This window comes from Cyanistes caeruleus, chromosome 2 (assembly GCF_971803275.1).
Source record: "Cyanistes caeruleus chromosome 2, bCyaCae1.hap1.1, whole genome shotgun sequence".
In the NCBI taxonomy this organism is placed as follows: Eukaryota; Metazoa; Chordata; class Aves; order Passeriformes; family Paridae; genus Cyanistes; species Cyanistes caeruleus.
Genome location: NC_141702.1, coordinates 31,454,221 through 31,477,105, shown reverse-complemented (window position 1 = coordinate 31,477,105; position 22,885 = coordinate 31,454,221). Strand labels below are relative to the sequence as shown.

The 22,885-nt window shown below is 34.8% G+C and overlaps 1 protein-coding gene across 17 annotated transcripts in view; it reads right to left on the bottom strand.

Moving 5' to 3' along the window:
- SENP6 (SUMO specific peptidase 6) overlaps window positions 1-22,885 on the bottom strand; it is a 74,089-nt gene that overhangs the window by 3,813 nt on the left and 47,391 nt on the right. For 10 of the 17 annotated variants that reach the window (XM_086876338.1, XM_086876339.1, XM_086876333.1 and 7 more), the window contains 14 exons: window positions 21,531-21,763; window positions 18,927-19,097; window positions 18,016-18,058; window positions 16,148-16,327; window positions 14,026-14,252; window positions 13,330-13,436; window positions 13,127-13,243; window positions 12,097-12,219; window positions 11,771-11,863; window positions 8,291-8,724; window positions 5,207-5,310; window positions 3,052-3,140; window positions 867-935; window positions 563-713 (listed from right to left, as the gene is read on the bottom strand). In XM_086876338.1, coding sequence (XP_086732464.1) covers window positions 563-713; window positions 867-935; window positions 3,052-3,140; window positions 5,207-5,310; window positions 8,291-8,724; window positions 11,771-11,863; window positions 12,097-12,219; window positions 13,127-13,243; window positions 13,330-13,436; window positions 14,026-14,252; window positions 16,148-16,327; window positions 18,016-18,058; window positions 18,927-19,097; window positions 21,531-21,763 — 2,141 coding nt within the window. Of the gene's footprint in view, window positions 1-562; window positions 714-866; window positions 936-3,051; window positions 3,141-5,206; window positions 5,311-8,290; window positions 8,725-11,770; window positions 11,864-12,096; window positions 12,220-13,122; window positions 13,244-13,329; window positions 13,437-14,025; window positions 14,253-16,147; window positions 16,328-18,015; window positions 18,059-18,926; window positions 19,098-21,530; window positions 21,764-21,881; window positions 22,053-22,885 lie in introns of those variants that run through there. The other 7 variants (XM_086876331.1, XM_086876329.1, XM_086876330.1 and 4 more) reach the window with 2 other exon arrangements.

Genomic DNA, 22,885 nt, shown 5'->3' with positions numbered 1-22,885 from the left:
TGCCTCCACTTGTGAAAGGAGGTGTAACTTTAAGACCAAGTCAGCTTGGGAGTAAGTAAGCATTCAAACAATTCCTTCAATGGAAACAAGTTTTGGCATTTAGCTGTAATGATTTCACTTACATATTTTTTAAAAGTTAAAGATATCCCCAAAAGAAACATAAACCCCCTACCTGTGTCACATTTCTGAATTTAGCCAGTCACGGTTCTCACAGGAAAATGATCAAGCTTTTTGTAGTGCATTTGTAGTTTAGATTTTGAACTCAAGTTCTTACTGGATGATTTTAAAGGGTACCCAGCAGATGAACAGAAAGGAAGACTAAATGGGTTTTCCTTAGATTCCCACAGAAAATTTTATGGCTTACAATTTCTTTTATGTATGTAAAAATAAAAAGGATAATTAGTTTACTTTCAAAATGTTACTCATGTTTATGTATAAATTACTTTGCAACACAATCTCATTAATAGGTATTGGGCAGCACTAGGAGCTTTTTATAATTGTAATAATTTCCGCAGCTTGTATTTGCTGCAGGAATCAAAAACAGCTTCAAGAACATACATACCTCAAAAAAGCTCTCCACATACTGCAAGATGTACACTCCACAATCACTGAAGTTGTTCTGCTGTGGCACTTTTGGGTTGGAACCTTTCATGACATCTTTGGAAAAGCTTCTTTTGCTGCCTTTCCTGACTTCCCATTCCACCTCTAAATATCTACAACAAAAGACCATGCAAGTTAAAATATTTTTTAATTCCTTGAAGAATTAAAAACAACAACAAACCACAAAAAAACCCAAAAAAAACCAACCAAACAAAACAAACAAACAAACACCAAACTAAAGCCCAAGCATCAGATAGAAAACTTACTCCCTTAGTGTTTTCACAACATTTGACCGGGAAGGGCCTCTCAGTGAGTCCATAAGCAAAATGCAGGGCCTAACAGAGAACACAAGTTTTTAAGTACACAATATTTTACAGCAGCTTGTAAAACACAGCATTACACAGAAATAGTTTGTGAGGTGGCCTTAACAAAACTAGATCAATACTCCAAAGTTCTGCCAGCACTGCTGTAACCTCCTCATTGGGATAGCTAAACAGCAAGTTATCTTTATATTGAACCATACACCAAGTACACTTAGGAATGTACATAGGAAAATACAGTACTGTCAGACAATTTGTTACAGTTGCTTAAGACACCTTCAGGTGTCTAATGCTACTTAAGAGCACAATGTATCTGGGATACTGGCAAGAGAAAGTAAGGCACAGAGCCCTCAAACGTCCTGCTGGAGTAGCAGCTTGAGGCTAGATGGAACACTCCACAGCACGCTAGAAGACATTAGGAAAGCACGTTCAATAAGTGATCCCAGCCTGAATCTGAAATGCAGCTGGTAGTTACACACAAAACACGCACCAACTCTATTTGGAAGACTTTAAAAAGTAATGTATCTATAACCAAGTATTTTCTAGAGAACCAAGTCTGCTCAACTCCTCTCCTGCATACTACAGATGCTTTAGATCATTTGATCGAAAGCACTCTACCTTTTCAGAAGACAGAAGCACAACAATCTTATATGCCTCTTTATATGCAAGTTGGATTCCTACATCAAAGCTAACTCATACCAGAGCTCAAAATTTCAGCATTATATGCAGTATGTATTTTAAGGGATAAATAAATGCAATTACTTTTCACAAATCTCTGCTTTTTCTTATCTAACAATAACATATATACATTCAAAGCATCATCTGAAGAAGCTTCAAACTAGTAAATTCAGACGAAATATCTGCATGCATTTATGTAGAGGTGTGTTTGCATTTATAAACTAATCTACATGTATGCAATTTTTTAGGCATAAGCATATAATCGCTTGAATAATATTTGCTTGTGCTTGTTTTAATTTCTGATACAACTACTTATATAGGTGTTGCTCTTTAAAAAAAGCATTAAATGCTCTTTAAAATGCTCTTCTAAAAATGTATTTTGCAGGGGGAAGAAGTGAAAACCTTTTCAAAGTAATTTCTGTTTTATAGAGAAGTATTTTTAAAATATTCTAATAGTAAAGTATTTAAGTGCCTTTAATGACTTTTGATACTTAAGCATAAAAGATGTTATGAAATTTCACACTGGATTAAGATACTGTCTGCTGGAAAGTATTATGCACAGATGATCTGCCATCAAAATGGGACACATTTAGGCAAGCTATAAGCAGAAGCTCATAAATATTCTTAAATCACAGAACACAGATGGACTTTTCCTTGAAAATGTATTAAGTCATATATTCCATAACACCTCTTCATCTGTAATTCTATTCTACCTCCAAAGAATGTACTGTGAGTGTACTGTAAAAGTCTTCACCTTTCTAGCAAACCTTGTATCCACAAGAAAGGAAATACAAAAATAGATAAATTATGAGAAAAATACAAAGGAAACTGTCAAGGTAGCAACACTAGTAACAATATTTCTGGATTTTGAATAATGTATCTGTTACACCATAATGCAAAGATATGCAGTCAGTATTTACAAAGAAATTATTCCTGCGCATCAAATATTAAAAAAAAAAAAAGTTTTCAAATCCAGAACAGATTAAAAAATTTTTAAAAAGTGTGGAACACTTTTTTGTAAGAGAAAAAAGTACAGAGAGAGACAATAAAGAGGAACAGCTACAGCACATTTAGATAAGAGAAGGGGGCAGTTAAACATTAATCTGCTTTTTAACATAGGATACATTTGAACATGCTTCTGCATCTTGTTTTTGTAGGAATCTGAGTGCAAAATACCAAAGAACAGCCTTATTGGAAGAAACAATCTTCATCTGCTTGATGCAGCACAAAGGCTTAACAGAAACCAAAAAAGCTATTATTTCACTAGTAGTTCCATTCAATAAATTTTCTGCTTACTAAAGATTTTTAATATCAAGTACAAAGTTCTCACTCAAACCCTAACAGCATGCTGATTAAAGCATTTGAAGATTCATGTATGACTTTCTCATAATTGCTGCCTTTTATATTTCATAAACTTTTATGAAATTTCTACTTTAACTCTTTTAATACTTACTGTTTGCAGATAGTTGGCTTCAGGTACCACTGTCCCATTTCTGAATTACAGTTATCATCTACAAGGCCACCATCATCACTACTGTCTTCCTACAGAAGCAATGTAGTTACAGGTGTTTAAAAGCTAATACTGGGTTTTTTTTTTTTCAAACAGATGCAATGGAAACTATTGTTACACTTAGCATTTTCATTCAAGACCAATAACTTAGTTTAATAAAGAAATGATAGCTTTGATCTGAAATGATTCGCAGTCTGTTAAATTGACCAACTTTTAGTCACACAGTTTCTTCTGAAATTCATGCTGGAATGACATGGATTGAACGCTGCTATTTATTTAAGGACTGTGAAACTAGAAAAATGCAACCAATATTTTCAAAACACTGCTAGCTTAGAAAAGGTGAATCTTGATTATTTGGTTATAAGCCAATGATCAATACTTTTCCTTGCCAGTGAATACTAGAAACTTAATTGGCAGTTTCATATATGTTATCTGACAGGTGAAATGAGACAAGATCTGCAACAAGCTCAGAAATAGTATTTTTGCTCCAAAATGCAACAACTTGATTCTTAGGGCAAGGAAAATTAAACAACTATGATACAGAGGATTAAGGATTGCAAAAAGAGTCATACCACAAGCCTGGAAATATCCTCTGGCCTTTTGACTTCAAATTTAATTGCTATGAAGGTTATGGAAATTTAATGAACAAAAGCACTAAGTTGTTGTACCTGAAAGAATCCCAGTGATCCATAGTTTCTTACCCTTCCATTGAATTCAATATTACTACCACAGATCACTGCATTATGGGGAAAGATGTGTTTTCAAAAAATGGGAATCCCTGCACCAGCATGATTTATTAACGTTTTTGTGTGCATTGTGTACTTTTCATTAACACACAGGATCCTGCCACTGAAATCCTCAAGATATGCCATGAACATGTTACCATCTTAGAAACCACTGCCTAGCTCCTTGTACACTCGTTTTTGTTGCAGCTTCAATTCCTTTTTGGCAGATGAAAAGGTTGGTCCACCCAGCTTGTCATGGTTATTTCTACACTTGTTTTGTGCATTCTAGAAAATATCAGTGACAGCTTCAGCCTGAATTAAGTTCTAAGCTACATGGCAACTAAGGAGCTTGGAATTCGTTCCTTTTCTCAAGGAATGCAGCTGGCCATGTCTTTGCTTCCCCGCCTTCATGCCATGTATTTCAGACTGTAATACATGGAAATACTGTAATACATATTCTCCATCTCCTGGAATCTCTAACTGCTACAAAACAGACAAGCAGTTCCATCAGGCAAAACTCAGAATGTTTGCACAGGTGGCATGACAGGAGAGGTGGGCGAAGTCCAGTTGATGGGTTTCAACATCAACTGGAGCTTTTATATCTGTGTACACATATACATAGCTACTTGGAAGTCATCACAGATAGCTGCAGACTGAAAAGTAATTGTTCTGGACTCAGAAGCCCAGAAAAGGTCATACACCTGGAACCTGAACAGGAAGGCCAAATAGGAAGAGCAAATATGTAACTTCTGTCCTGCTTGCACTGAACTTACATTTAGAGAAGCAACAGAGCTACAGAATAATGCCCTCATAACCAGCACTGAGTCAGTCAGGGACATTTTAATATTCAGTCTTTCCATAGCTTTAAAATCTAAATGTTTTCCAAAATGAACAAGGACCATACTCAATTTTAAATCCATGCTGTGTAAATCCGATTAGGAGAAGCACCAATGAAACAAAAAAATAGAGTAGGACATACTTAAAAGTGTCTGGTTATATCCAGGAAATGCAGCTGAAAGAAGGGAAACTTGTTCTTGGGTTTAACAGATGAACATGGAGTGGGGGAAACAAAAGATAAAAGTGTATTGACTTTCAGTGTTCCCACTAAAACCACTGTGTAATATTGTCATTACACAAAAGACTCACAAAATTACATGCAGTTTTCTATTAACAGTTAAATAAAAAAATGTATAATCCTCTCTGTCAGCTAACCTGCAGATATTTGTAGGTAACCAGTGCTTTGGACTTGACACTTGTAAAGATAAGTAGCTTTAGACAATGCACATTCACAATCTGTATACTGCTTTTAAGCTGTCCATTAAAATACAACACAACAGTTCACATTTCCTAAATAAAATTGCTAAATTCTTTACCTGGTTATCTTGGTCTTCAGAAAAATCTATAAGCTCATCTTCATTTAGTTTACTGCCATCAGCTGAGTCTTCACTATAGTTTACTCTGATTTTGTGCAATCCATCTGCATCAATCACAGACAGCAGGATATTTAAACATCAGATACTGTGTCCTCACTGAAGACCAAACTCATTTTAAATATTTCAGATTTCCTCAGGATTGCTCACAGTAACTGTGATACAGCTAACATACAATAATTTACTTATGCATATGAGCAAAAGTGAAAAGCTTCATATAAGTAGCACAACAGAAACTATTTCTTATTGTGTGAAATGCCTAAAAAAATTTGAAACACCCACTATGAAATTTCCCATAGTTCCATGGAGCCTTTATAACAGTCTAAAGTGGTACTGCTACCAAAACGGGCACTCTGACATGCTCTCTAAAATAACCATCTATTCCTATCCCTAGCTGGTTCCTTTCATAACACCAAATACATCCACACACACAGTGGATCACACTGAAATAGGCGAGCTTATTATTTTTTAACTGGAATAATTTCCTCCATCAGTTCACTGTGCAGTCATATGAAGACCTGTGTTGGTAAAAGGGAAAAGGCACAGCTTGGGAACATACTGGTAGGCAAGACAGAATGAAGGATCAGCTCTCCTGGGAGCAGCAGCTTAGAAATATTTCACAGTTTGTTACATAAAAAGATTATCTGTAAATTCACTCCCAATGACCTTTATATATTTAGTCTCATACTTAGTGGGAAACATCATCAAAAGGAAAAAAAAATGTTCTAACTATATCTGTACAAGAAGCAAATACAGACTGCTACAGGCTCACTAAGTCTTACTACTACCATACAAGACTTCAAAACAGATTTTGATGGGAAAAATAGTAAACTGTGGAAATAAATTAAAAATAAGTAATTCATGCCAGAAAAACTCAAAATCTTCCTAGAAAGGGGCTACGTAATATGTCTAAACAATGGCAAAAATAAAAGTATTGGTTATGGTGTCACTGGAGGACATATTGACTATTACAGGAAACTATGATTTCTATAAGAACAGTAAATAGGGCAGTGAAGTAGTTAGTGGGAAAAAAAAAAGGAGAACATCTGCATTAGAAAATATTTCAAAAGAGATGTTAAGGTAACACTTTGTAAAGAGGTCACCAGCAGAGCTCCACAGGGACAAACTTGGGAATTAATCTTGCTCAATACCTTTGAAAAGACCTTAGCATAAGAAGTAGGTCATACACTAATGTGACTTACTACTGACAGATTTCTAAAAAATAAAAATTGGTATTGAGACAAATCACATTTTGTTCAAAAACTGAGCAATGAAAAAGCCATTAGATAAGTAATAAAAATAAATATGTTTTGGATTATTTCAAAGTTATTTAGGTATGAACTTCTACAGATTCACGAGTTCAACACCAGGATTTAGACTGAGATCAAGCCATCTCAGTTTAGACTCCCGTGTATAGTTAGCATCTAGGGTCTCCATGTTAGTAAACCATAATCAGAGCACAGAGCTACTTAACTGAACAGCTACTCTATATCTGCTTTAGGATGAGAAGAAGTCTCTTGGCTTCACTGACTACACTATCAGAGGCACATGCGGTCTTTTGAGATATCCTTGGATGGATTTGCACAGTCCAGATCCGCATCCTTCCAGAACTGCTCAGATAACCCAAGGCAGAATGCCTATCTTCCATGTGGTTGAAATGGGACTTTAAATACAGTGCATCTAAATTTAGCTTCCTAAACATATCCTTAGGATCAATCTCACTCTTAATTCAGGACGGTGCCCCTTGAGAACATCTACTTTAATAAAACAGTGCATCATCTTCAACAGCAGAGCAAGAGTCTGAGCATTCAAGTCAGAAATGATCATCAGCTGCCAATACAATGCAACCAGAAACAAACTGCAAGAAATGCAATCCTAGTAAAAATCAGTCATAAAGTAAATTACAACTAATTACAGACAAGCAACAGTAACAGCATCCAAGACATGAGACCACATCATACAGCAGCAATATCATAAACAGTAACAATCACACACAAAATGAAAAGACTCAAACAAGAACATATCTACGTGCACCCCCAGAACGCGCACCCCCAGAACGTCTCACAGACCTTCGAGGAACAGTGACAATGTTACCACAAATGAATACATTTAGAATAGAAATTAGTACTGTTTATACCCACAATGATACTGAAGTTGTAATGGCCTGCAGAATACAGATTAAACCATATGACTGGTGATATTTTCAGAACTTGTACTATAAGGTATACAATTCTTTACTGTGTAAACTAAGTCAGTAGGAATACTACTGGTGACTAAAGTAAAAGCTTTTGCATAATCAGATGTTTCCTAGTCTATGCCTTAAGAAGATCCAAATGTTGCAGTGAACAGAGAAAAATAACCTTTTTCTAATTCCTTCACCTGCCTTTACAAGTATGCCAGCTTCTTTGTTCACCTGGGTACAAACACTGTTGTAGATTGGTGAGCGCAGTCTCCACAGCAGCAATGAATTGAGAAAGCCTCTCTAAATATAACACAGTGCTCATGGAGGAGATTTTTTTTTTTTATAATTATTTTCTACTTATTCCTTTGACATACCTTCTTATCAGGACATTAAAGAAATGAATAGTGTTGAAGCAAAATATCAAATGATAAAAGATATTAAATTATAAAAGATATTAAGTCTGCTCACATAATCTTAGGTCAGTTTTCACCTGCACAACGTTATAAGGATCCAAGGTCAATTACTATTCCTTCCATAACAACTGCAATCTTGAGGGATGCAAAGTGGTATCTACAAAATTACTTTGTTAGAAAAAAAAGCTCACAGAACTGAAAAATTAATCTGATTTAGGAAAAGTATTTTATGTCCAGTCCTTTGCCATGAGAGTTATGTCAATAGCCACAGAAACCTTTTAAATGCAATGGCTATGAATTACTTATACTGCAAGCACTTGAACTTAAGCCACAAACTTTTGAAGCATGAAGTTTACATCACTGCAGAAGTAGTAACGGATCTGAAATCTCCAAATATTTCATTAAAATGTGCATATTTCTACAATTACATACCCATAGACTGGCTAGCAGCTGTGAATTCACCCTGTATACCATTTTCATCCAGAGTTCTATGGTCTAGTTTATGGCATGCCAATTCCACAGTGTTGGGTTCTTCCACGTCACTGTCTATTTGATTCAGTTTTTTGAAAGCACTTTTTCCCCTACAAGGACTTCTTCTACAACATGAAGATTCGCTGTCCTCTGTTTCAGTGTTTGGGTCAATTAAAGCTGTACTGTACTTTTTGGTAAATGTCTTCTTTGCTGTGGACTTGGAAGGCGAGTTTTGTGCATCTAATTCATTTGGCAAAGGAGAAGGTGTGCTGCTCTCTCCATCTGAAGAGGAAGATTTCATCGGCATTGCAGCATTTTCAAGATAATGGGGATTTGGTTCATATTTGGGTTTTTCTAAACCAGGAAAACAGATAACAGCCAAAAACCAGTGGGCACTGTAAAGGGAAAAAAAAAAACCTATTAAAAACTCGTAATTACACTAATGCCCCCATAATTATTCAAAGATAAACTATACTAGCTGTTCACTTTTCTGACCAGATTTTACTCAAGCCTTCACAGGCTTCTGTAAAAGTACTTCTCCATGCAAATAATCACCAACAAATTAATTAATATGATGCAGTATGTTGAAAGCAGGTGCTGTCTTAAACATTTATTTCAATTTGCTCACACTTTCTACATTTTTTTCTTCCTCTGAATTGAAGCTTATTTCTTTTTTAATATTTTCTTCATTAATGCATGAATTTGAGACTGTAGAATTCATGTTTATGGCTGTTGGAAGTTTTCTAGTAGTTCAGCAGTAGCAACACAAGTAGCCAGATCTATGGCTGAATTGCCCATACTCTTCCACCTATGAGATCTTACAACTGTATTTAACACCTCACATTTTTAAAGAAAACTTGTCAACATTGAGTTAAAGAAAGAGAAAAAGAGTGTTTTTAATGCCATCACAGTGACTCTGCTGTCTTCCTCACCCTTCACAGAACTCACATTATAACTTTCCCAAATCAAAACCAGTTATATCCTCCAACACAAAGTGTAAGTTTTTCAACAGTTTCCCCTATTTCCTTGCTTCTTTAGGCTTCACTGATTTGCTACTCAATCAGAAGTAGAGCAACAGCAACTTCAGGGACTGAGGCATTACAAGTGGATTTTGATTGTCCAATTAAATTTTCTGAAGGAACTTCGATTGTCTACAGCAAATAACAAAACAGAAGCTTGCTATGTATTATACAGGTGAAGTCATATTTCAATGTGTTTTAGGAGACAAAGAAAAAGCAGTAGCTAAAAATGCATGTCTAACTGCCATACTAAAAAGATAATTAGATGGTTATGAAGCCTAAACTCCATCAAAACTTATTGGCAGTTAAAACGAAATGGCCACTGAAAGCAGTATGTGTGGTATGGTTTGTCTTGAATGACTCAGCACACCTAATAAATGAAGGTATTAAGTACTGCCCAACCCTGGAATTTGTCTGTACTCTATTAAACAGAGACTTTATGTACCAATTACGTCAGCAGACTAGCATACTAACCTGGATGTAAAAAGAGAACAGTTTGTAACTTTTAAGAGAACAACCTGTTTTCACTAGACTTGAACAAGAAGGACTGTACAGCCGAAGGACACAAATTTAGTCACAGTTAAATCGAAACACACTGTTCTGAAGATGATTCTGCCCTAGAGTCAACCTGCCCACCTCCAGTTACTGCAGTCTGACAGCTGGTTAGATGATGAGTCTACATTCTCTGAACTAGTGGTTACGAGATAGTCTGGAAAAACTTGTTGAAACTAGACACCAAAACCCAGCAACTCCCCAGCAAACTACCACTTTCTCATCTCCCTGGCTACTTGGTTATTTTTCTGCTCTGCAATCTTCTTACTGTACCTACCAGGAAACCACTGCTGCAAATCAACTGTCCTACTATCACCACCTGACAAGCTTCAGCTTGCAGTGAAGAGACAGTTCTGAAAAGTGTGAACAAGATTATATCCAGGTGACAGATGCACACCAGGAGTACACTTTTCATGCTCTAATCACAACAGGATGAGTCCATGAGACCAAGCTACTCTAACCCGAAATCACCAACTCACACATGGTGTGAATGATATGCCTTCAATATGAACTGTTATAATCTACATGCTGAGACAGACATTGCTTTAGTTTCTTGTCAGTAAATAAACAAGACAGTGAAAACTACTGTGTTTTAGCAATTTAAGTAATTCTTATAAAACCACAGAACTATTTGTTTTCCTTTTCAGGTGGCTTCTAATTCATACTCATTTCTCCTCTGCACAACCTCCTTTCTCCTATGCATAACCCATGTGCATATGTGAATGTCACATGAGGGGATGGTGGAACGTGAACTATATAACAAGTGCAAAGGCAGCTTAAAATTTAAATGACAGACAATTCAAAGTCTTGGTACTTGAAGTTTCATGGGAGAGGGGTGGTAAGGATGAAGTCTGCAGTGGACAGGGACCTGCAGTGGATCTTACAGCAGTGTCATTAAAATCACCTAGGCCTGGATGTCTTGCCAGATGTCGTGGTATGTCAAAAACTAAACTTAGCTAATGAATACTTTAGTTGGGGAAATACAACTTAATAAACAGGACAGATCTGTGTATGGCCAGTTATCTCATAACAGCCTCTATACTGTTAGCCTCAGAATTCAGCTGGAGAAGAGGCAGGAAAATGAGAAGATTTAGAAATCTGCCTCCCACTGTACAATGACAAAGTACTTAGATAAATCTGTTTTTATTAAAAAAATCTTTTTTAATTTTTGAAATATCAGCTAGGCATGCCTACAAGCTGTCCATCAGAAAATTCCTATCTATCTGTTATTTTGTTTTTATTGCATACATTTAAAATAGAGTATTTTAACTTTTATAAATATTTTTGCTTAAGAACTGTTTAGATCACTTTTGTGAAAAACAGAAATGTGTTTGTGACGAATTTCTCTGATCTTAAGGAAAGCAAGCATTATTGAATTCCTTAGCAACCATTAGAAGCTAATGGTCTGCTTCCTGACCCTTAACAAATAGGAGGACAAAGGGATATAAAGAACAAAGTTCTCAAAGCAGTAGCGATTTTCAGTTAAGTTTTCTTTCAATACCCATTTACTGTAACTAAAGATAATGTAAAAGAAGATCTCATCTATACCAGAGATATCTCATTAGAAAGGACTAAAAAAGATAAATCCAAAAGTTATCTATGTCAAAAGCTTAGAAGAAAGAACACAAGAGATTGAGGTAAAGCCTACAAAAATACTCCGAAGTTAATTTTTGATGTCTTTATACTGTCTGGTAATTCTTACACTACAACATTTAAACGTCTTACACAACAATTTAATTTTTCTCAGCTGGAAAAAGATGTTTATTCTCTTAATTTTTTAACTTCAATTCTAATTATAATGTAACTTTCAATTTCAGAATTATGAAGCTTAAGCCTTTACCAAATGTGATAAAAAGGTATGTTCACTTACGCTTCATTAAGGGGAACAAAAATGAAATCTTTCTCAAAAATATCAACATGCCGTGTCCACGTTTTTACTCGCCCATGTCGCTTTTGTTGTATTCTGCAAGAAGAAACCAACAAACAATTTGTAGGGTGGCTTATTTTATTTGAGGGAGTATTTTCCAGATATGTTCACCTTAACAGCTTGTTAAGATTTTCAAGGGATATTCTATGTCTGCTACAGGTCTGGATATTTCCTAGAGTTCTGTTGATATTTCTCTCTGTAAAGCATCTGTTTTTAAGAGTCTTCACTGCACTTATCTCTATGTTAAACTGACTTATCAACACACTTACGAAAGGTTTGAAGTTTCATGAATATTTCTTCTTTCTCTTTGATTAAGGCGTTTATAGAAGAATGAACTGAACACATGTATTCTATCAGCATCTTCTTTTTTCAGCTTTTCAAGTACCAAATACCTAATTAGTTTAAAAAAAATAAAAAAAAAAAAGAAAAGAAGGAAAGGAAGAAAAAACAATGGAGGTTTTAACTCAAAGTACTCAGCACCAGGGTAAAAAGGACTGCTAACAGGTGCTCCCCACCAAATTGTAGCAGCTTCTCACAGAATCGCTATTTGGAGCTGACTATCCACAGGAACTAGTTAATGCAAAATTTATGTAAATAGTTCAAGGCATTAATATTTCAGAGTATTATTTTTCTGCTCAATCAACAAGCTGTTCTGCTGCTCTTGTATTTATTTTTGTTTCATGGCAGGAAAACAAATGTTCAAGGAGTTTTTGTTACATAAAAACTTGTCTAAGAGACATATACTTTGTATATGAGCCATCAGATCTCCAAACAATCTTAAGAGTGACACACTAGTTTTATTTTTACTTCTAAAAATATGTTAATAGACTGAAAAATATACTATTTTTCAAAATATATACTAATATGCTACCTTATGTGTAGCATAAAACCAGCAGCATGTAACAATTTAACACACTTCTAACATCTGCAGCATCAGTGACAGTGTAACATTAACTTATGTATTATGTTAATCAAAACAAATTAAATTCCAGGAAACACAGATCCTCTGGAAGGAACAACTAAACTTTAAAAAGCTGGTTTTTTGGTTTTTTTTAGTTAAATTTGCTCTTGAGATGTTAAAAAGTTCAAAGAACCCTTATCAGGTTGGAATAATGTCACTGTCAAGCAGGATAGAAAAAGAACCAAACTTTCTTGCAAGATCACAAAACAACCTTTAAAATTACAGCTATATATAGTTGGAGGCCAAGTGTTATCAATTGACCTATGAATTTTTAATGTCAGAACTTTTCAAGTTTCAAAGTAAAAGACGACTAAAAACTGATGTGAAATAAAACTTACTTTAAATAAAAATCAATAATAACATCATTTAAAAATTCTCCTTCATTTAGACAATGGAGGTCTTCGTTGGTCACAGAAATACCACCTTTAGCTGGAGAAGGTGGATAAACTATCAACCTGAGAAGAAAAATACATTCAATAAGAAATATGAAATGCCAAAAACCCCTCAGAGAATTATTACAGGGCAAAGATAAATATCTTACTTTTCTATAGGACCAATAAATACTGTATGTGGTTCGCCAATTTCTTCATCATCATCAAAAAATGGTAACTGTTTATTTCGCTGCTGCATTTTGGACTCAGAAGCAACCTTAAGAGAATAGAGTCAATATTAATTTGAATACTGTGCCAAATTTTACCGAAATGGTAATAAAACTTAGTGAAGTTCAGCAGTGTAATATCTGGTTTTTTTGAGGACTTCAAGTCTGTAGGTTTTTAACTTTCCTACCTCATCCATTTGACTTAGGTCTTTGCTCATTTCTTGCAGAATTGTAAAACTTTCTAATTCCTTAAAAAGTAGTTTGTTCAATGAAAACATTAATTACATTAATACAACAGTACAATTTAATTTCTTGTTTGAAATATCATATTTTACCAGTTGGAAAAAAGTGTGTTGTCTGATTATAGTAAAGATTTCTCATCCCTTAATAATATTTAAATAACAACACTACTTGTGGGCCATTGTATGAGTTTACTATCAAACTAAACACCCTAAAAAGCACTGTGAATGCACGACTATTTCCCAGAGTTTCATAATCCACCATGGACCAGTCTGCGAATTCTCATATAAAAGCCAGAAAAAGTTGATGGAATTTTTTTTTTTGGCTAACGCACTATCCTTAGTGTATTTGTAACCCACATAATATAATGACTTAGTTCTAAAACAAAAACACAATTACATTTTTTAGTTTGCTTTCTCTGTGAGATGGGCTTCCTTTGGAATTGTCCTCCAAGCACTTAGTAAATGCAACAAGCCTGGCATTGGCTTCTTCAAAGGAAATTTTCACAAAGAAGTCAGAAATATTATTTCTAATACCAATGTCCATAATTATTTTTTCAAATATTGAATTTGCATGAGGATCAAGACCAGTTTCAAAAATCAAAATTATGTATTGTTCTTCCTGACCTGCAAAAAAAGCAGAGAGAAAATTATTCATTTTGGAATAAAATAAAATAAAACATGTTGCAATTATAAACAGATTTCATGGAATTTTAGGCCAACATGAGTACACACTGCTGGTAATGTATGCAAGCAGTAATACAGATGTGAGCAAACAGACAAGACTAAATGGCGAACTTTTCTTATCTGAATTTGCTAAGATTGCCTTCAACTTCTACCTTAATGATGAAATGTTAAGTACTACATCTGATAAATTTTTAAATGACACTAATGCAAAGCCAAAACATATTTTGAGATAGCATTTCTGTTTACTGAGAGTAAGACTTTGTAACTAATACTTTCTTCTTTTCTTCCTGGAGTTCCTAGCCTATTGTTTCACTACAATTTCAAAAATGTGTATATTCAGCACAATTTCCTCTCTGATCCTAGAAGGTTATGCTATAAAACACCACTGTTTTTGAAGAAGTTGGAGAGAATTACTCAGATTAATCAGCTGTTATATAAATATCATCCACTTATATGATCTGGAAAATTAAAAAGCAGTTAGTTTCCTTGAAAGGAATTATGTTACACAGCCAGAAAAAGGAATAGCATTCAGGCTGCAAATCCCAGTCTCACGTCACTGCCTAACACAGAGCTGCCAGGACCTGTTTTCCTGTAAGAGGCATTTCAGACACAAGCATAACCATTTCCCTTTGGTCATTCTTAACCCAGCATCCTAACTCTTGTGAAAAATAACTCTTGAGCAGCATAATTCCCAATTCACTGCACACAGAATTTAAATGTCTAACTGGCTTTTGGGTGTTCCTGTTTTGGGAGCTAGGTATCTATACACAATTGCTTATATAGCTCTGGATACAGGCTAAAATTAATTTCATTGTTTACAAAGCAGAGAGCAACTGTGTTATCACAAAGTGCTCCTGCATATCAAATGCAATGAAGCAGTTGGATGTAAAACTGTCAGTGGCCCAGCCTTAAGGAGAAGAGCAGGGCAGGGTCACTGCTGAGAGCCATGCCAAGAGAATGATTTCTCACACAGACAACTTGGGAAGCTTTTTCCTTTTTGGTGAACACCTGTGTCCACCTGGGGTCCGATTCCTGCTCCCAGAATTGTGTCCAGGTCCCCTGCATGCTCTCCAATTACTTCTGTAACTCTAAAACTACTTACAGCTCATACTTCTTACAGGACATGGATGAGACTATTATGTAGTATTATGAGAGCACTCAGCTCTGAGATTACTGAAAGCATTCTTCCTCCATTTGAATGCATTCATGTATATACAAAACTGTGTGTAAGTACAAATAACCACCAAGTTTAACCTGAAGAAAAGCCTATTGAAGAGCAAGAGGACTCAATGATACATTTAACAGGTGTGCCTATTAAGATGGCAGGACCTTGAAAATTATGTAGAAATTGTATTAATCTTAACATACATGAAGATAATCCACATGTTCTCCAAGCAAATATTTGTCTATCTCACATCATGAGAAGTATGCTGGGGGATAAAAATCCCAAGGCAACCTATATAATGGTTTCTACTAAAGCTAAAGCCTGTCAGCAGTACAGCACTGAAGGCAGAAGTATTACAAAAGCTGCCATATAAATGTAACAGCTTGTATACAAAAGCTAACCAAACAAACTTCCTTCCATTAGGTACAAATATTAGTGAAAAAAGTGATACTAAATTGATTTAGTGCTGTAACTAGCATGTTTCTGCAAAAAGAATGCCCAGCTGCTCTGAACTATACCTTTTCTCAGCCTGGTATGGTAATAGTGTCTGAAAAAACACTACAACTACCCCAGCTAGTGATGACCCTTTTAGTCTTTATGCACTCATTCATGACCCAAAACATGAAAATACAATTTGAAGTGAATAGCAGACTAAAATTGTTTTACTTACTGTCTCCTTTACATTCGTACCAGACATTGTCTTTACTCATTTTCAGTTGCTCTCTCAGACTGCTACAGGTTGAAGGTACTGTTTGTAGGAAAACTACTGGCAATTTTCGGACACTACACCATTCACATTTAGTAAGCTCTGAAGTTTTCAGGTTAATCTCTCTGATATCACTTTCTGATTCTATGAGAAAATAATGACATATTGAAATACAATAAAAACCTATAAGTTTCCTTTACAATTTCCCTCTTGATTTTAAAAAGTAATCACTATGTGCTCTCTAAATTTCTTAGAAGTTTTTAAAACTTTGAAATTAACACACATGCAAGAAGTGATGGCATTTCATATCTTAAAAGATAGGCTAAATTCCAATGTCATCTGTCAAGAAAGACATCAGAAACAAACTGTTTTCCGCCCACCAACTTTACTTTTCATTCCACAGAAAACAACCCCCATAATTTCCAGTGACTTAAATTTGCAACTATTGCTACAACACATTTTACAGTAAGTTTGTAAAATTTTCTTTGCACATTTATCTTTGACTGAGCTCCCATATGAAAAATAACTTTAAAAAGAAGAGCATAAACACACACAGAGAATTTATCTGATTCCCTGAGGAAACAAAGGATTACTCCTAGTTTATTCCCTAAAAGAAATGTCAGTAACATAGTAAAATTTTAACACTGCATTGGATGCTGCCAATGCCAATGCTGAGTATTTTACAGGTTTCACTGAACTATAAAATTTGATAGAGAAGTAGATATACGTGCAAAACTCAAAAAAAAGAAGGAAAAAAAATTAAGAAAAAAATAGTGAAGTGCTAAGTGCTCCAACAGACACAGCATTTAATGAGTCGCCATTTTTATGCTATTGATGAATTAGGTGCTGTGGAAATAATTTCACCACACAGCTGTTTTAACTAAAACTTGGTAGCTATTTCTACAAATTACACAAAGCCTTTCAGTGTTTTATTTTTAAAAATACATTTAATGCATGAAAACTCACAGTTTCTATGCATCTCTATTTTACATGTAACATAAACTTAAATACTTGACTTAGCAAAGGCTACGCTTATCTTTACAGGCTGTGAGACACCATTCTGCATGTAGTAATTGCAAAATACGGTAGTTCTCTTTTACAAATAACAACAAAATCCAACAGGACTGGATCTTAAGAATGTAACTTAAGAGTGACAAAAGGTAACAAAGCTTTTCAGGCCCAGAACTAAACCCTACAAAAGAAAAGATAGGGCCCAGAGCAGGAGTTGTAACTCACCCTTTCTAAATTATGTCACTATTTCTTTCAGTGATATAAAATATACAACTTTCAGGCTAGAGACAAAATTATCCAGAGAGATCTAGACAGGAAAGGTCTACAACATCAGTGTGGTTTTTGCTATTTAATACAACCGAAATAAAAGAATTAATAAGGTGTTAAAAAGCTAACAATTTACAGGAGGGTTACTCTTGATTTTTGTTAATGACTTTTGTTAAAGGGTAGAAAGCCTTTGCCAAACAACACATTATTGATAGATCTTTAAATGAATGATTAGATCAAGAAGAATCAGATCAGATGAAGCAGAGCTAATAACTCAGCTGTACTCATGTCACAAATAGTGAATTTTCTGTCAGTAGAATGTAGAGATAATGAAAAAACATTTTGGTTTTAATTCACTAGGCAGTTCAGGCCAATTTTGTACTCTCCATTTTCTTTTCTCTTATCTAACTACAGACACCCATTATAATTTATTACACAAATGATAAAATGAGAATGAACATTTAATTATGATTCACTTGCTAATACCTTTGACAGAGTTACTTCATTCAAAATAAATACACTGAGTACTAACATAAAATGAAACATGTACACACCTTCTTGGCTCTCTAGGCGTATTTTGATATAATCCAGGCAAAACTGAAAGACAAAACAATTGTAAGGTTTCACATCTGCAAATTTAATTGACTGAAAGCCTTTAAACTGTTAGCAAACACATTTCAGTTTACTTAGTATTTAAGTAATAAACATTTCAAAATTAATATTTAAAATTAGAGTTTCAAGAAAAAACAAAATCTACAGTTTAGCACAACTCGAGGCAAGCACATTCTTTTCTATTCTAGTCTGTTTCAGTCATACTGAAAACTTTAGATCGCTCTGAAGTACTCTGCTTTCAGAAACATTTACAGTACTCTGAAAAATTCACAAATTCTATTTCTTCAAAAGAAAATGTCATCTGTCAGCATTTAGGCATATCAAACAATAGTGTTCTGTGGAGAGATGGAGAGAACAAGTAACATCTCTCTGCTGTTTCTGTGGTTACTCCAGCAAGAAGTATGCATTCTGTGTGGCTGACTGCATGCAAGTAACATTCAGGGTCTCCTTGAAAACTCCATGTTAACTTAGAAGGCTAACAAAAAAAAAAATCTGCAGAAGTAGAATTACTCACCACTAAGGCAATGCTTCTTCCCCACACCTATCAATATCGACTTTCTTGTAGCTATTGTTTTCAATTTTTTTAACAAATGCATGCTAGCCCATAACCTCCCCCAGCATGCAAACAAGTTTTTTGAGAGTGCTGCAGCACAGTACTCCTATTAAGAACCAGAGAGACTGCATGTATTTGAATGAAGCAGTAATTTGAGGTTCTTTGGAAATCACAATCTCTGAAATTGGAGACAAACTTACTCTTCTCCAGACAAAGGCAAAACATTATGTTGTTCAAATACAAAAATATAATACCCATCAAAACATGAAAAGAGAGCTATGAAAGAGCAAGGCTACTCACAATCACAGGTTCCACTACCATTCTGCGCAGCATTCCTATTCGTATACTTCGGCAGTTCAGAATGACACTTTCACAGGAACTTTGATAATTTAGAGGTACAGCCTCGGTTATCATCTCTTGAGAAATAACTTTGCGACGTTTTATTGGAGTGTTAGACACAATGTTCCCAAACTGAAAAGTAATTTTCAAGGTTTCAGAGTGTCTCACTGAGGTTTATTGCTAAATCAAGCTTGTTAAAACTAATGACTCTATCTTCAGCTACTTTTCTGTTGGTCAACAGAATTACTTACTAGAGCATCCACCTCAAACATATACAGAAGGTAGATGGTTCCTAAAAGACTTTTTGTAACACCTGAGGATATTAATATTGCTACATTCAAGAAGAAAATAAAAGCTAAGCTGACACTCGTGAACACTTTATTGACATTTCCAAATCACCAACAGTGCTTCTAAATTGCCAAAACCAATTTATTTTTACCTTTTGGGAACACTCTGCAGTCTAGCAAAACGAAGTTAATTTTAATGCATTTTATTTAGATAAAAAAAACACTAATGCTGTAAAACCACCACGATGCTGGTGGTTTAATTTTTTCATTCAATTTTGTTAATCCAAGCTTTTGGAGACTAATTCTTGAAGTACAGTGCATCCACCACTACATTTCCAGAGTACAGTCTTCAAGAAACATAAATAAATAAGCCAAATCAAACTTCCTAAAGACATCTCTACAGAGCAACTAAGATGTTTTTAGGATAGATTCCAAGGTCAGAAGACTGAACATTGAAAAGCGGCCACGTGGCATTTGGCCCCAGTTCAAGAAAAGTCTCTAGATGCTGACTGAAGCTGTCATCTCAATAAAGTATCCTGTTAACCAACAGAAAAATTTTACAAAAATAAACTATTAAAATGAAATAAAGTCTGCTAATAGTCAGCAGATAAATATATTTATTTGTTGTATTGCTTATATTGCTCTATTTTGTAGAAGGATTTTCTGTACACTAGTCTTTTCTTTGGTATTTATATTGTTCATAAAACTGCCCATGAATAAACATTCTTTTTGGTTACAAAATGCAATTAAACTCCCACAGAAAAACATTCTAAGGGATTCAGTGTTTCTATTGAGACTAAATCTTGAAAATTATTTCAAAGTCACAAATCACTGGTCTATCTTGGAAATAATTCAAAATATACTTTTGGATGCTTCCTTCATTTTATACACTGGAGAAGGTAGGGATTCTAAATCCTTGTAATTAAAATGTTTTCCTAGGCCTCTTGTTGAAAAGAGCATTTCTTTTTTGTCTGCTGGACTGGCTAAATATTATTAGCTTAAAACAAATCGCAGACAAACAATAAAACAGTAAAGTCTGAAATGATGCTATATTCAAGTAGCCTCTTCAGTGCAGAATTAATGAGTATTTTGAGAGAAAGACAGCTGAACAAAGATTTGCAATGGTATCTAAGAAAAGTGCTGTGATATCTTGGCAGGTTCATTGAGTCAATGCAGAATTTTTTATTTCGCCCATTTTCAAAAGCAAGCTCAGATTCTAGAATAATCTAACATATAGTATTAGTGGTTTGTAAAGACTAGTGAACAGGAACATATGGATATACAAAAAAAACCCCATTTTTGAGAGTTTCAGAAGTCAGACACCAGTGCCTTCACAATGCAATGCTTTCAAATTAAATCAGCACCTCTTGCCAGAATAACTTAATTTAAAAACTATTTATAATCCAAGCTTTGAGCCTTGCAGCTTTATTGTAGGCTGGGGGTTCACAGCTTCATATTGATAGTGGTGACTAATTATACAACATATTATAAACACCCATAATTTCATCAACTACAGCACTAGAATGTTGGCTTCTGAATCTCTGAATAGCAAGAAGGTTTTGGCATCAGTACTTAAGTGTTCTAACTCAAAGAACTGGAAATCTGATTGGATTCTCTTGTTGAATCAAACTCGCAATAGTGAAACTGGACAAGTGACTCAAGAATTGCTTTAATCAGCACTGTTATTCCACTACCCATTGCCACATGGAATTTACTCCTCTCAATGGCTCACTATTGAGATGACTTTTAACCTAGTATGAAAACTGTCCCCTTCGGCCACACTTAAGGTGTGCCCATGGAGTATTTTTTTTGTCTTTGATTATGCAATTCTTACAGCAGCACTCAACTAAAAAGCACAAGCCCCATCCATGAAAGTCCTAAAATAAGTGCTATTAATTGGGACAATTCTCGAAGCATTTTAATTTTAAAGGGTCAATGTGTCTTTTGATGTTTAACTTCATAAAATCTCAACAGGCAACTAACATTCTGCTGCCAACTAAGACCTTGAGCTTCACAGAGAACCCCTGTCCAGTCTCAGAGTAAACATTCAACACAGAAGCATTAATGTTAACAGCATAATTCAAATCATTGTGAATGCTTGTAAAAATGTAATGAACACATTTTCTTATGTTTCCAGTATTAAGTATGCAGAGAGACTACTTGATGAGCTGCTGAATAAGAAAAACAATCAAATATAGCCAACATCTGCAAAACAAGCCTTTACATATTCCATTTATTATTTGATTCTGTTTTCTTTAAACAAAGCATTAAATAGTACCTGATCTTTCATTCTTGCTTTTCTTGGTAGTGTGACTGCAATTTCTGTATCTGTTGTTATACTACCTATTCTCTGTTCTATTCCACAACTGTTCTCCTTTAATGCTGCTTCCACCTTTCCTGTAGAAGGAGCTGGGGAGGAGCGGGCTGAATCTGCAGGACGAGGTGAAATGCTTTCCATGCTCCTAGTGCTGCCACTATTCTCGTCCTCATCATCATCACTAGATAAAACAACTAAACAGAAAATATTACATTCTCAACCACTAAATTTTTCTGTAACAGAAATTTCTTTTCATTCTTGGCTATTCTTGCTAGTGTGATGGCAATTTCTTTATTGTTGTTGTTATACTACCTATTCTCTGTTCTATTTCACAATTTTTTTCCTTTAATGCTGCTTCCACCTTTCCTGTAGAAGGAGCTGGGGAGGAACAGGCTGAATCTGCAGGACGAGGTGAAACACTTTCCATGCTCCTAGTGCTGCTACTATTCTCCTCCTCCTCTTCCTCACCACTAGACAAAACAACTAAGCAGAAAATATTACATTCTCAACCACTATATTTTTCTGTAACAGAAATTTCTTTTCAAGTAATACTTTAAAAGTAATTTATGTAAATGTCCTGCAGTGCCAAAAACATTGTATCATTATATTATGCTTTTACTAAAGTTTATTTGGAATTTGCTTGCAAGCACTCTCTTCCTTGTTTTTTATCTCTTATAACTAACTATACAAAGAATGGGTATCATTAGTCCACTTCTAGACATATGTGAACTTTTCTTGGTTCAGCCAAGAACTGACAGTAAGCAATATAACCTATAAACCTACAAGAGAAATTGACTGAAATCATTCAAACCAATAGGATAACATGGTCTAATAAACTAAGCACAGAACCGAAAACATTTTCCTTTACTCCATCCTTCCTGATTATTGAGTTTACACAGAGAAAGCACAGAAATTAATATTTTACAAATTATGAAATTTAAATAGATTAAGAGCTCAGAAGAAAAGAGGAGGGAAAACACAAAATAAAATCAAATTCTGTCTTTCCACTTGGGAGAATGAATGATGGAATTCTGCTAAGAATACTGTTTTTTCCAATACCCCAAATGTAAATATTTTTAAAAGCAAACAAACAAAAGAAAAAAAGTCACAAAATAATTTTTGTTTTTTCCCCAGTGTTCATCTTTCTTGAAGTGTACCTCTGCATATGAAAAGGAAATTATTAAAAGTTCTGTCCCTCTTCCCCAAGAACACAGACACAAAATAATTCCATGCAACATCAGTTACGTAAACCCGCATGAACAGTTCCTTCGCTACACATTATTCTGGGTTTACAGCTAATGGCTGAATTCATAAAA